This window comes from Chiroxiphia lanceolata, chromosome 5 (genome assembly GCF_009829145.1).
Source record: "Chiroxiphia lanceolata isolate bChiLan1 chromosome 5, bChiLan1.pri, whole genome shotgun sequence".
In the NCBI taxonomy this organism is placed as follows: Eukaryota; Metazoa; Chordata; class Aves; order Passeriformes; family Pipridae; genus Chiroxiphia; species Chiroxiphia lanceolata.
Window position 1 is genome coordinate 47,728,923 of NC_045641.1, and position 15,984 is coordinate 47,744,906.

The 15,984-nt window shown below is 35.3% G+C and overlaps 1 protein-coding gene across 1 annotated transcript in view; it reads right to left on the reverse strand.

The window, feature by feature from the left end:
* Positions 1–15,984, reverse strand: part of ANKS1B (ankyrin repeat and sterile alpha motif domain containing 1B) — a 418,757-nt gene that overhangs the window by 344,718 nt on the left and 58,055 nt on the right. Inside the window, 3 exon segments of the mRNA XM_032689488.1 lie at positions 3,403–3,504; positions 6,514–6,589; positions 13,263–13,559. Of these exon segments, the coding sequence (XP_032545379.1) occupies positions 3,403–3,504; positions 6,514–6,589; positions 13,263–13,559 (475 nt within the window).

Sequence of the window (15,984 nt, forward strand, 5' to 3'; positions counted from 1 at the left end):
GTTCTTTAAAGTGATTTTTTAATTTATTTTCCTTCTATCAGATAATGGGTCAACATGTCAAAAAAGATGGCAGACTTTGCAAACACACCAAAAAAATATTTTTACCAAAACTTCCATTGCTATTTCCTCAGGATAATGAGAAAAAATGTAGAGATCACAAAAACACTAGGATCATTTCTAAAACCTCATCAGCAAAAGGTTTTGTTTCTTTTAAACTCATAACCTGTAAAAAGTAGTTTCTAAATACTCTTTTAAAAAGGGAGAACAATTTATATTCACAATTCTTAAATTCTGTGAGGGCGTTCATTCACAGCTGGCTATCAGCCCTGAAGGTTTCAGGATCAGCTCAATGAATTTTGCATTACTGCTTCCATTAACTGCTTCTAAACATATAAATTACTTTACCTTCTTCAAAGAACTTTCTCATAAATATCCTCAAAACCATTTTCTTTCTAAACTTTCCTTACAACTCTGTTAAACCTCTGCATATAGAGGTGAAGAACCTATCAGGCCCACTAGTAATACCAGGCACATTATTTCCTTGGTAATTTCTGCCAGCCTGTTCATATGCATCTTTCAGCCTATGTGGAAAGCTAATGTTTTGTGGCAGGGACAAACATTATGCTGTTAATGCTGTAAACTGTGCAGTAACACTCATAACAGTGCAAGGGGTAAACAGTAAAAATTAATGAGAATGCTAGGTGATAAAAATCTTACTCTATCCTGGCAATAAGGTGAAAGAATAAATTCAATGACATTATGTCTGCAAAAAGAACAAAATTGCAAGAAACTTACAAAATCTGGCCAGTAATTGTCTGACACCATTAATTTAATTTCTTTTTCCTATAAGTCTACATGAAGGAGACAAATAAGCTTCTCTAGACAATCATCTGAAGACAGCAGCTTTAATGGAACGTATTTGGAAGCCACTGAATCTCTCTTTGTAATTGCCCTCTCTTTGCATGGAATTCATTACCCATCATCAAACTCAATTACAGTACGTTCAGGATTGCCAAAATCCCAGTGCTTCACTGACTTTTCAGCTACAATAGGATAAATACCCACACTTTAGTGAGAGTATACTCAGCTGGCTTTTTAGAGGAGGGAGGGTCAACAGTACCATCAGTAGTTCTAGTACTGAATCCTACCACTCCTGATTTTATTTTTCAACTTCACAGTTCAAACTTTATCTTTGATGGACAAAGCTTCAGTGAACATTTTGCTGATGAAAAAGAATCTAAGTGGGTTCTAAGGGAGTTCTGAAGGGGCTCCTCAGGTTGTCTTAAAAGTCAGAATGACATCTTTGTAACATTTTTCATCCTTGTACCTCACTTCTGACTATAAGGCAGACAGAGCAAAAATAAACAGCTGCTCATTAAAAGCACAGTTTCATCACACTAATATGAGCTGAAACTACTAAGCAGTCATCTTTATACTTTCAAGGCACACATTTGAAAAAGATTCTATGTCAATGCATCAAAAAGCCTTGAAATTGATATATTTCTTTTGTGTGTGTGTACGTGGTTAAAAACTGAGGGCAGGTACTGATCCATCAACATGAGAAACCCCTAAGAGGGATCTGGGTGCTTCATTATTCATAGAGCAAGCATACTTTGAAGAAACTGTTCATCAGTGGGGTTGAGACTGCAAGACTATCACACTAAGGAGAAAATGGAACAATAAAGAGATACTAAAATGAAAATTTTAGTGATGGAACTTCATGATAAAACCTAGATTAATATCTGAAGGATGATTGATTTGGATGTCTAAGAAAGTGGAAGTTCTGACTGACCCTTTTCCTGCCACTGAAGAAGTTTCAGTATAACATTAACTCTCTTTTCCTCTACAGTGGTATGTTCATGCTGCAGTTGAGTGAGGACATAAAGGTTGAAGCTTGAGTCTGAGTCTAAGTCTAATTAAGAACTCCCTTCTGCTGACAGGGGGAAGCCCTACATCCCTCACGCATATCCTCCTCCCCACTTTTGATTCTGCCAGATACCTGGGACAGAGCTAACTCTAGGACCTGAATCACATAGAAGGCAGGTTCATTAAAACAACAAAAAATATATTTATAATATTATTTCTAAATATTTTATATACTATTAAATATATTTAATACAATAAATACATTTTTGTATTTTAATGGTTCATAAACTGTATCAGGTCACTGTGAAATCTCCTGTAAGTGGGGAATATGTAAGGGAACTGAGTAGGTGGAAGTAGAGGAGGAGGAAGGGGGAAATGAGGGAAACAGCAAAGGAAAATAGGAAGGAGGGAGACCTCAAGGCAAGCTGTTAATTCAGTTCAGCTATAACATGAATCTGCTTCTTACAGGAATACCTGTCCTCCATCCTGCAAAATTTTCATTATACTTTTAAGAGCTTTGTATCTTCAGTCTATCATCTCACAGGAAAACTTTACTGAAGCTAGTCAACAAGTTTGGAAGCTATTCAGAAAAGAAAGGACGCAGTGTGGCCACATGACCTCATTTTCTCTAGGAAATGCTCTTATAAAATATAGTTATGCAGGAGACTGAAGCATGAGCTAGTTCATATGTAGAACCACCACTGAACTGATTAAAATGGCTTCTTTAAAGGTGGGATAATCAATACAGAGGGAGAGGCAGCAGTGATACCTGCAGGGAACTCCTCTGTCAAACACAGTCAATAAAAGACTATTCTGAAGACGCAGGAAAAAAATTTCATAGAGGAGAATAAATTATATTTAACACTGAGTTATGCCCTAATTCATGTTTCATCACTTTACTGCCATCTTCTAGAGTAAAAACCTGAAGTAAACAATGGACTTCCAACAGTCTTACACCATGAAAGAAAGATGAGGAATGACAACAAAGATATGTACGGGAAAAAAAAGCATTATTTCTGCTGTAATAACAAGCGATACTGCCTGGTTTGGTTTTTATTTGTTTTGTTTTGTTTTGTTTGGGGGGTTTTTTGTTTGTTTTGGGTTTTTTGTTGTTGTTTTGTAGTTTTGGGTTTTTATAATTAAGGAAATTGAGAAAAATACAATGAAATGTTTTGGAAAAATATCATCATCTTTCAGTCATATAGTTGTTATTTATGAATGAATCAAGCATTTCAATTGTAGGTTATCATTACAATTTAATAGAAATGAAGTGAAACATTACAGTGGGTAACGAAGAGTAACTATTAAGTGACACACCATGCTAATTTCTATGGTCCACAAAAAAGAAAAGGTTTACTCTGAATTTCAGATACTGAACCACTTATTTTTATTCAACTAGCAAACAAGAAGTTTGTATGTTTAATTTGAAAAGACTGTTCTTCTCTATAACAAAGACTAGAAATTACTATATGCCTTAATATTTCTCCATGCTATTCTGATTCATCTCTAACAAATGTATAACTGAATATGACTTACCTTGAAGTAGAGCTGCAATTTGAAGTGACTGCTGAGATGGATGTTCTTTAAGTATATCCAAAACCGTTCTACCCAAACTGTCCTTTATGTTGGTATCTATTCCTGAAAAAGAAAATGATCTGTGGTGGAATTTTTAACCCCAAGTGCTTTGGATTAGAAATGTAGTGTATCAGACTGAACTATCTGGCAAATTGAAAGCAAGTGTTTTTACAACTGCAGCAGATTAACAGCTGCATTACAGCTGAAGTACAGCAGACTTTTTAAAGCTTGAGTAGCCTAAAATTCACATGCTGACATGGATGGTTTTCATGTTTCTGTAACTCATGGGGATATAAAGTAAGCTTATTGAACCAAATTTGGGATTATTTTAACAATCTGTTTCTCAGAAACAGGTATCCTGAAAAGAATATTTTATAAAACCAAGAAATTCTCTGAATGTTTGTCCTATGTTCCTCTCCAAACTGCTTTAATTCACTGGGGACTTTCTAGTTGATAGTACCAATATCTGTTTTGGGAACAATACTGTAAGGTGATAGATAAGGAGAAAAAAAAACTCCTGATGGTTTCCTGGAAGACCCCAGCTCCTGGGGAGACATTCCCAGAAACTAATAAGAGGACTAGACAAAAAAGGAGTGATATGGAGATAGCACGGCCTTCATTTGCAAACCTCCTGCCAGATGGGAACACAGAAAAAAACCCCTTTGGGCCTGTGTCATTTGTCTATCACTCCAAAATCAGTTTATTGACTATAGCCACTCAAAGTGCCTAAGAAAAAAGGTATAAAAAGAGATTGGACATAAGCAAAAACAGGGGAGAAGTTCCATCAACACTGTGAGAGACGGCTGACAAGCTGGTCTTTCTCCCTTTACTTCTGGTGATGCCTGGAAGGTGAGACACATCTTAGGCATGCCAATTGCTTATAAATAGCTAGAGTTTACTTTTGCTTCATAGTACTCTTAGTAAATTGTTTTGCTTGAAAGATTTTGCTTATGTTTTGCTTCATTATTATTACTACATGGTTTAAATGTGTTTTTACAGTTAGACCCTATTCCAGACAAAATGAACCCTATAAATTGTCACAAATTTGTATTAATAAATGTGTTATTTTGTGAACTGTTAGAGCGAATCTGTTTCTACGTGCTGACAGTTTCGTTGACGGCAAAATAACTCACAGGAGAAACTTGCTAAGGGGTTTCCCTATCGCTATTAAGTGTAGTCTCTATAAAAAAATGTATCAAATGTCCTGTCTGTCTCAGCCAACCTGTTAAGCGAAGGGTCTCACCTAATGAGACACTAACAGACTGCTTTGGACATTAAAAGGCTTTGATCTCCTGGGGGAACACTGATAGACAAAAATGAATTAAGACAGGTTGGACAGAAAATTCTTTTTTTCTGCCCCTTTTTAGGGTGACAAATATGAAAAAGTTTTTAACTTTATGTTAATAAAGTTGTACTTCACGGCACACGCTCTGAATAGAGTGAAATACCCATGTGTAGTATGTGGGCATTGAGAACAGCTACAGCATTTCCTCACTGACTGTTCAGACTGCTGACAAAGTAATTGACTCAAACTGTGAATGTAACCACTATGTTTAAGGCTTGCCCTGAATCAGAACCTCTTGTATGTGATACTGCATGACTCTCTACCTTTGCCTTGTACGGTTACCTCAGAAATGTTTGCCTTATGGTAAAAGACTCAAGTTGGTTTTCAGTTTGGATGTACTTTCATAAAGAGTAAAGAAAAGTCCTAACAAAGTGAAATTCTTCTCAGGACACTGAACGGAGAAGATCAGATGAAGCAGGATTTATAAGCACATTCTGAAAGCATTCACTGGAAAAGGCTGCAGTTCTAGTAATTTCCTAACCCAATGGATAGTTTCCTAGTTCGTTTTGTAAGAAAGACATTTTTTTTTTTTTCTCACTGAAAATAAAGCCAAAATATTCCTGGGCTAATTTAGCAGTGGCAGCTGACTGTAAGAGGCCAGACACACCAACTTACACCTTCACAGTAGCTACTTAAAACATCGTCTGAGTCTTTTTGAAGCAGAACTAGAGAAAAGGGCATTGTGAAGTAAAAAAGGAAGAAGGTGGGGAGTGTTGCAGAAGTGCAGAGCATTTGGGGCTGAAGGAGTTCACCATGAAAATTCTACTATCCTGTCTTGTACAATTATATGCTGGCAGAGGCTGTAACATGTAATTATCTATAAGAGGTGTTCTTTTTCTGTAGTGTAAAGGGCTTCCTATGTTTCTGTGATGTTCTCCAGTCCTTCCTTTTTTAGGAAATAAAAACTATAAGATCCCTTTCAGCCTCCTTCTCATTCATCCAAACAGAAAAGCAACTTGGAAGGACTTTTTTTTCTGAAAACAGTTCTCAGATCAGGCTGAGATTCAGATGAGGAGCTGTGATTATGACATACCTTCTTCTGCAATATATAAATAACCCCACAAGCACTGATAAGAAAGACGAATGAGATCCCTCAGCGTAACAAAAGTTCACGTATCAGCGAGAATTTATTTCTAGATATTTTTATTTTTGTTGATCTCATTTATTTAAGATGGTTGTCTAGATGAGTGATTTACCTGCAAAAAAATTCTGAAACTCTTATTATGTAGTAGATGGGTTTGTTTGGACTTTATATCCCTGTTCTTCTGTCCTTTCAGGACAAATGCAATTCTCAGAGACACAGTGCCTCTGCCTTTCTTCACAGGGACTCAAAGTTTATTCAGGAAATGAAGGAGCAAGCAGGATAGTGTGGTTGTTAGGAATAGCTAACGGAAGGAAATAAATGTGAACATGAGTATTCTGGTCCCTACATCAAAGAATATTCTTGGCTGTCTTTCAGAGTGAATAACAAAATTTTATGTAGCCATTTTGTTCTCAGAATACATTTATTCTCAGAATACAGTGGCATACACTGAGTCATATACGGAATTTATGAGTCTTAGTGCAATCCCCTTTGTACTCTGCATATAGCAATTTCTTATTCTAAAAGAACTGGGTTTTAAAGAGAAGTACATGTGATTAGATTTGCAAAGGCTGATAAAGATCAAAGTAATTTGTATAACCAAAAGTTGATGAGGCACACAGAGATTAGGAAAATTAAGATTTACCTGTTTCAAGCAAAATGCGTACTACCTCCACCTTTCCAAATAGGGCTGCTTCATGTAGTGCGCTCCCTTTTTCTGTCTAGAAAAAGAAATATTGTGACATTTAAAATGCAAATTAAAATACCAATGAATCTTTTTGTAAAGAATACATTAAGAAAAGAAGTATTTCATTATTTTTTCCTCTCTATTTTATCTATACATAGAAAACACTGAATGGGCAAGAAAAAATACTACCATTTTTTATTATTAAAGATAACAACATAAATGTTGTCAGTTCTACTATAAAATTAATACCTATAAAAGAAAATATAGTAGGAATGTTATACAATTCCCAGTTAACAAGCCTGCATTTGTGTAAAATTTCTAGACTCCTATAACAGGCAGTGAAAATCTAGTCAATACCATCAGTATCATCAGTATATCAGCTGCTCAGCAAAGTCAGACAGTTTACATGTGGATATCTACAATTAGAAGTTTTAATGTGAAAGTGGATCACACCCTAGAAGGTCAATTCAGTTGCACGGTGAGAGATGCCCGAGGATATCCCACCTGGCCCCCAGCTGATGATCCAGTTGATGCTCACATTTGATCTGCCTCACATCTGCCTCATACAGAAGCTCTGCATACCCTAAGGCATCTCCAACAGCATTAGATGCCTATGTTTATAACCTTTAAATTCTACCTTAGATGTCTGTGAACTTGATTTTGCAGGTTTCTTTGACCCAAAAAAGAGCAGACTCTTGCTGAAATAAAATTTACACTATTGAAAAACAAGATACCTCTCTTAATAAGCTACTTTTCTTAGTATTTTATCCTGCTGACTGTAACTGAAAACTCTGAACAACATATCTTTCCATACAATAGCATTAGCACTAGCTAAAGCACTACTAAATCTCACTGAATATCTGGTTTATCTCCTTTTTTGATAATAAATTAGATTTTGAGATTTATTTATGGGCAAATGTTAAAGGTTTTACTCCTTGAATTTGTTTTTTCTATATTTTATCCAAATGCACCCTTGTCATACTTGCTATGGTGGAAAGACTTTAAAGACACACACATACACACATATAAAAACTCCAACTCTGAAAGAATACAGTGATTCATTATTAATTACTTGTGTCAGAATGCATCAGAATTACAGCAATGCAATTACAGGATATTCAGAAGTAATCAGAGATCCTGAGATAAGGTGTGAGCACACTGTAAGGGTATACATGCCCTACCAATTGAGCCTGAGAAGTGTTTCCTAGGTCCATAATAGGAAGGCTCACTTATTATCTTTCCTCACACTTAGTACATGGACATAACAAGTAGAGGATGCCCAGTGATATCTACATCCCGTGCATCAGGTCTAGTGACAGTATAACAGAGGAGAAGGAAGTCAGTAGAGAATGAACATATGAAACACACCTCTCAAAACAATTTCTAATCTTTCCATTTTCAGAAGCAGTCCAGATGAACATTTACAGGCTTATTCTGAACAAGAAGACTAAATATTCAGATATACTTAGACACAGTTTCAGAATCCTTTACTCAAACAATATCTACAGGATGTTTCCAGTTACTGCAGTTGACTTCAACATGAGCTAACTGCAATGACAGTGCAACCACAAAGGTACACACAGAGACTTAAGTGCAGCTCAGAGATTTCTGAGAATAACAACAGTTCTCAGAAAAGTTATTGAACTAAATAGTTCCAATTACAGAAAGAGGCTTGACATCAGCAATCTCAAAAAATACTTTGACACAGCCTATTATTCTCTGTGTGTGATATGGCATTTCCTTTGGAACAGTCACTTACTGACATAAATAAACCTCAAGACTTTTAGCTGGATCTGGTGCTATTTATGTAGAGTTTCCTGTCATCAAGGAGGAGTGTTGACAGCAGGTCAAGGGAGGAGACCTTCCCTCCTGTTCACCACTGGTGAGCCACATCTGAAATACTCTGTCCAGTTTGGGCACTCCAGTACAAGATAGATGCGGAGCTACTAGAGGGAGTCACTAAAATGATTTAGAGATTGGAACACCTCTTTTATGAGGAAAGGTTTAGAAAGTTGGGACTGTTTAGCCTAGACAAATGAAAGCTTATAGAAGGACCTCGTCAGTGTGTACAAATATCTGCAGGGAGAGAGTCAGGCTTGGGCACGTCCAGTGACAGAACAGATAATGGGGAAAAACTGACACACAGTAGGTTCTGTTTGAACGCAAGGAAACATTTTTTTGCTGTGCAGGTGACTGAACGCTGGTACAGGTTGTTCAGGAAGGCTGTAGAGTTGCTTGGACATGGTCCTGGGTAACTTATTCCATGGGATTCTGCTTGGACAGGGTGAGTTGGCATAGAAGACTTCCAGAGTTCCCTTCCAACCTCAACCATTCTGTGATTCTGCCAGGGATATATACACCAACAATGAAGTCCACAGAGGTTCAATTGTTACGGAAGGCCTTAGCACTGAATTTTAGTTCTGTGAGGATGAACTGCAGAGATGGAAACCAGCTGCACCTTGACTAAAATTGCAGAGGTCACTGTGTACTAATAAGGAACCTTTTTTAATGGAAGAAGTGGACATACTTTAGTGAAAACAGCTATCTAGAATCCATTGCTGTAGCATGATCTGAGACTGAGAAAGATCAATGTTCTGGCATGCTAAATCAACAGCTTTGACGACGAGGAAGAGGATCTATACCTAGACTACTCAGTTAAAGGGTGGAAAAGATCCTAATATGATAATTGTCACTGGCAGCAGTCCTTTCTAAATCAAAATTCCCCACTGGAGGAAAAGTAAGCAATATTTTCCTTGATGAAAGCACATATCTCAAAAGAAATGGAATGAAAACGAATATGAGAAGAGGAAATTTCCTGTAAATGTCTAAGGCAAACAAATCTAATTTGAAAGTCAGAAGACAGCTCTGTAACAATGAACTAAAAGCTCTGCTATGCATAAAGGAGTATAAAACCTTAAGCCACCTCTACATACGTAATTCATAGTGTTGGGAGAGGAATCCAAAGCCAACTGCCAGGTTTTTTCCCTATATACTTTCTTGCTTCTTGGTCTATTCTACCGTGATATTTCCTGTCATATCTGAACACAATCCTCAAATGCTTTACAGGCATTCTGCACTGCCTTGCATTCTGGGGCAGCCTATGCCTTACAACTCTGAGCTTTCAGACAATGCTAATGAATGTCATATCCCGGAAATGAGATACATATTACAAACAGTCTACTCAAAAGAGGAATTTACAAGGCACACCATATAAGCAGTGCAATGATCTGTATGCTCTAAAGGTGATTCTCTGAACAAGAGGGCAAATATTACCATGAAATTGAACTAAAATCAGTCTGAGAATATGGAGATTGAAAGCATACTTGTAAGATGCAGATGTGTAATCCTGCATAAGATGTCACAAAGATGAATGCTGACATAAATCTTAAAAGCCCTAGGCAGGATTTCACGGTAATAGTTAATAACTAACAACTGAATCAGATCCCTCGACCCAAAAACTATCCAGAAGGCAGAAATGTCCTTGTTACCAGAGAGTTCAGTTACCAAACTCCGTTTTAACATAGAGAAAATGCTGAGCCTCAGGATGAACAGGGCCATGAGAAATTTTGAGGACTGGCTGAGTAGATATATCTCTCTTTGTAAATGTACATGTGGCTTACTACTTGAAGGCAGAAGTAGTCTGGAATGTTCTCTTCTTGTGCAGCAGAGCATGTTACACAAATCACGAGGATTAAAAAATATAGTTGCAAATCATTTCTATAGATTATTTCAAATGTGATAGAACTTTTAGGTAAATTTTTTTTGACTTACAATGACATACTTGTGCACTAATATACTCTTCTTCTCTATACTACAGCAAGCGAGCTTAAGATTTATGGACAATATTCACTGGTTTACTTCCTGAAGCTTTCACTGGCTTGGATCTTATGTTTCTGGCAAACTGAACACTACCATTATATTTGGAAATTCTTTCCCATTGATACTTACTACAAAAAATGCTGGCATTTTTCCATGAATACACTGCTTGAGTTTGCATCAATGGCTTATATATTGATTACCTGCCATAAGTTTTCTGTATATGAAATACAGAGAACTGGAGCACAAATTGTGCTGAGCATATAACAAAACAGTACCTGCCCCAAGTAGCTTACAGCCAAATACAGGTACAATGTCGTAGCTGGACACACAAAGCAAGCAAGTACAGAAGGACATTGTCAGCAGGAACACTAGGATACATAAATCAACTTTCTACTGGTGATAAACTGAATTTATTTAACACGTATCAACTGTGTACAATTTTATTTACCACATAAGATGTTACTTTGTATATTATTTTTTCCCAATAAGTGATGTAGATCAATTTAATTAATAACAAAAGTCGAGTTCAGTTTTAAGTAACAGGTTCATTGCATGTTCTGCTCAGTTTAATTAGCTGCCAGTAATCATCAACAGAATTTTTCAGAGGCTATAGAAGTAATGTCAACAAGATGTACAGAGCCAAATTGTCAATATGCTAAGATGCTGAATGAAAAGGAACATATTGATAGAGAATATGTATACCAGTGAGAAAATAAATAAGTGATATTTCCTTATGTCAAGGAGGACAAACATAGAAGAAATAAGACAACCTAGTGCAAAAAATAAAACAAAAAAAATAAAATAACTGCCCTGCCTCTAAATAACTACGAAAAAAACCAAGAATATAAATTCCTTAAAAGCAATTAGAATAAAAATAAATAAATAAACCAAGTAAGACCTGTAATTTTAGTGTAGATGCCAAACATATCACCATTACTAAAAGAATTTCTTATTTCTTAAAAGAAGATTGTAAAAAAAAATTGCAGCCACTGTATTTTTTAAAGGCCAGTGAAAAACTTTTGGTATAACTATAGATAAAAATGGCTTAGGAGAATTCACAGTAGTGCTAAAATTATCTAGATTACATAAGAGAAAGAACACATTTCATAAAAGCATTGCGTAATATTTTGCCCTCATGCAACCATCAGTCTGTAAGTTGCCATGACAGAGATTATTTTTCTTCAATTATTCTGTCTTAAATATCAATTCAGGCATCACTTTCTGAATTTTTTCTCATTTGCTAGAGATAGAAGAGAAATTATACATTCAGAAACATGCATCTGAGAGTTCTGTAGCATTAACCTTTTATAAATTACTGAAGATGTAGTAAAAGTCAGATAAAAAAAGAGCTGCTTGTATTAACCTTTGCAAGCGTAACTCTTTCTAGCAAAGAAAATCAAAATCAAATTAAATTGAAAGTATAATGGTAGGCAAATACACAGGTACGCAAATCACAGGAAAGTGTTTCACTTTAAAATAGTTTGAAGCAAGTAACAACGCCAACTCAAAACATACTAGAGATAATAAAAGTCATAAAACAATTTTACCACATCTCATCTGCAAGGCACTTAGGAATATCCATTTTTAATCTTAAAATATGCTAATATTTTATGGTTTGCTTTGTTTTTTGTTTTTTCTTTTTTTAGTCTATTTTTTCTTCCGCAGTTCACATTCTTTTTCTCAAAAGTTGAAAAACAGCACCTTGATGGAAGAATTCAGAAATGAAAATACATGGAATCCAGGTGCAATTTTTCTATATAAAAAGGAATTTTATGTACAAAGGTGTTTGATTAAATGCACATAAAGCTTAAAGTGGATATAAAATTTAGTCAAAGTTTAGGCAAAGTTCCTAAGATTTATTAATTGGTAGAGAATGTCTGGATGTGACTTTAAATTAGATGTAATTATGTTTGGTTTGTTTGTTTATCTGAAAATAGATATAAACCTGAAACAACCTTAATTCAAAGTATATTTTTATATATACATATATATACATATATACATATATATATACACATATATATACATATATATATATATATACACACCAAGAAAGCTACTTTAAATCTGAAGATAAAATACACTTTAAACACAAATATAGTGTCATCAATTAAATCAAGTGAAATCATAAGATTGAGGCAACATGTCAGGCATAACAGAATCTGGTCCTCTCTTGTTAAAGGGCCTGGACACTTTCCTGTAGAAAGAACTGAACATAAAATTTACTGCTGCTGTACCTTGTAGCTGTTCCAAACTATGTCTATTTTATTTAAAGTTGCCCCTTTTACGTTATTATAACTTACTGTGCATAGAACTAGTTGCACCAAGCACCTAACAGCTTGGAGTCAGTAGCTGTAAGAGTATATTGCTATAGAATTTTCTTTCAGATTTAGACAACAAGTTAGAAATGCAGAAAATCAAAATGGTTATTACCTAGTAACTTTGGGTTTAGCATGGAACCTAATAACCTTAGGAAAATGAGTTCTCAGTCAAGCACTGTTTCAGATTGCTATGACCATGAAAGGCCATAGCTTTAGCAAATCAGTTTGGTATCATTACAGCCACTGTTGTAGAAAATATAGTTTTATACACCTACATGACCAGTTGATATGATTTGTGCATCTACACTTCTCAAGACAATATGAATATATGCACTCAGCTTTGAAGACATGCATCTTTCTTGAGTTACCTCTTTGAACACATCACTTGCAATGTAAAAAATAAATCTGTATTATATTTCACCTTGCAGCATTTCTAACAAAGTAAATGCAAGTGTATTTTAAAGAAAAAAGTAAGAAGTTATTTCATTTGAATCATATTCTAATGATAAAGGAAAGGAAGGAAAGGAAGAAAGTATGAAAGGAAGAAGAAAGAAATTACACACTAACTTGGCAGCTGACATCCATTCCAGCCTCCAGAAGCACCTGTACGACAGCTTTGTGGCCATTACGTGCAGCAAGATGCAAAGGAGTGTGTTTTCTTGTGTTACAGTTCATCAGGTTTGGATATGCTTTAATGATCATTTTTACAACACGTAGACGTCCATAAAGTGCTGCCAGATCCAGAGGTGTTTCCAGTTTGTTGTTCCTTATTGTAGGGTCTGTCAGCTCTTCCAACAGAACAGCAACAACTTCTGAATGACCATACTGAGCCGCACAATGCAGTGCTGTTTCATTTTCATTGTTCTGTTAAAGCGAAATAAAAGCTTCAGAAATTCATGTTTAATCATACAGTAGAACTGTTCAGCTTCCATGAGATCACTACAGAAGCAGGGTTTCTAATATAATGTATGGTAATGTATGTTAAATGCTTCAAAATTACTCCACTAAAATTTTACTAATAATACATTATTACTTCAGCTTTGTGGCTCTCAAGCAGATCAGGTCCCTATGTGTCCACATTGCTCCCAATCCATTTTTAACAATGTGCTCCCAAAAACCTTGTAGGCTCATGATACACCAAGATCTGTAACTCTCCTTGATTCAACTGTTTCTGAAATCATAGGTGAGTCCTCTTAGAAACGCTCTGACACTGAAGTCTCTCTTCTCATTTTTGCTGTTTTTGTACCATAGCAGTTTGTTACTGGAGAAGTGAAATTATGGAGAAAAACTGTGCAATGAAAATATATCAGGCACAAGGTTAGTTTCATGTATCACTATAAAAAGCTACTATCAAGACAACAATTAAAGTTTGGAAGAAGACAAAATAGCAACTGTAGAAAGACAACACATCACTTAAGCAGTTAAGTCTTCTCAGAGCTCCAGGGAGAGACATATATCTGTTTTTTAGGGCACATGAGTATGTGTATGCTGCAGACTGAATAGGTTTTTCCTTTATAAAGCAATGCCCCCCAAGTCTTTCCCAAAACACTATTCAATAAATTTAATAATAAATACTGAGGCTAAGCAGTACCTTCTTTAATTGTTTTCTTCCAGTTCTGTCTATATACTTGCAATCCCAAAGAGACAAATAACTTCAGGCAAAGAGGAAGGAAATAATTTATACAGCTCTCTGGATTCTATATGCCATCTATATTATTAATATATTATATATAATCTCTATAAAGCCTTAAAATAGGTTAGACTCTATAAATTTTAAAAGTATGTACTCTGAATGCCTCTTCTGATACATGATTTATAAAATGTTATGACAGTTTATGAAATGTTGTAAAAGTAGAAAGCCAATAAGCTAACGTGTCATATAAATAAGTAAAAAATTAATGTAAATTCAGAAAAGATACTAAAGAAAGGTAGAAATGTAATTCTAAAGAAAGGGGAAGTGATAAATCTGAATCCATAGTTCTATCTCTCAAGGAAACAACTGAAGAAAGTTCAGAGGACAAAGAACTGAAAATAGAAAAAAAAAATTGTCTTTTTGAAAGACAGAAACAGTGAGAGACTTAGAGAAATGAGGCTTTGGACTCTTACTCATAAGCCAGCGAGCAAAAGAATATCCATCCTGCACAGTACAAACTAGAAAGATGGAAAGGGGAAAAATTTTTCTTTTTGGTTACGGTGTTTCTAACTCTATAACCAAGAACTTAATGCTTGGGTTTGGGGTTTTAACTTCATTGCTGTCATTTTCATCTCTTCTTGTAATTTAAAGTGATTCAGATGAACTTGGGAAACAGAAGAGACAGATAAATACATTTAGGTAAATCAATGTTGCCAGTTAAACTCTTCTGGTGTCTGCACCACCACACAACATCTGAGAGACCAGAATGTGTTTCCCTCTAAACTGCAAGACATAGGCTGGAAAAAAACCAGGTAGAAAGTGAGAAGCTTCCATTGGCAGACATAGCTTGATGAATAGTAAGTATTTGAATCATTGTGCATTATTCAGACCACCATGTGCTCTTTCTTTATCACACAGACCATAAATTCAGATTAAAAGAAATCACAATACTACATGGCTGCAATGATCTATCAACCACCTGTGATAAGCTTTTTGTGCTCTAATGACTTCTAATGTATCTTTTGCATAGGACTAGGCAAAGCAATTTTCTTATGTACAGTGGTATACCCACAAATCACAAGTACAGTTTATTAAAATCTATTTTTAGGTTTTCAGTACTTTATGGACAGATAGAGGAATAGGCAATTGCAGCCTAATTTTGTGTACAATTAAGTATGAAAATCAGATAACTGCACATAAAATGGCCAATTATGGTAACTTTTGCCTACAGTTACTCTATATATCCAATGGAAATAGTTACACAAAGAAATTAGATGTATAAGTATATTCATATTCTGGGAGGTGAATAGCAAAATACATGTTCACAACTGTAACTATCTGTCCAATATCTGTTCATGTTTGAATTTTTTTCAAGAATTTATTGATATTACTTAAAGTATTTGGAATCTTATGCCAATGATCCAATACTGTAGCTTAAAAGTATTCTGATTAAATGTTTAAAGAGACATAAAAATTAAATTTGCTATGGTCCTTTTCTCAAAATGTGGTGATAGATATAGACACACAGAGACCAAACAGTCCAAATCACTGTTGCTGAGCAGCCAACTGAAATTTGCTCCCTCTAGATAAAGAATATCCAGCTGAATTTTCATGCAAGGGTATATTTACAGAAAAGTATATTTTAAAACAGCATGG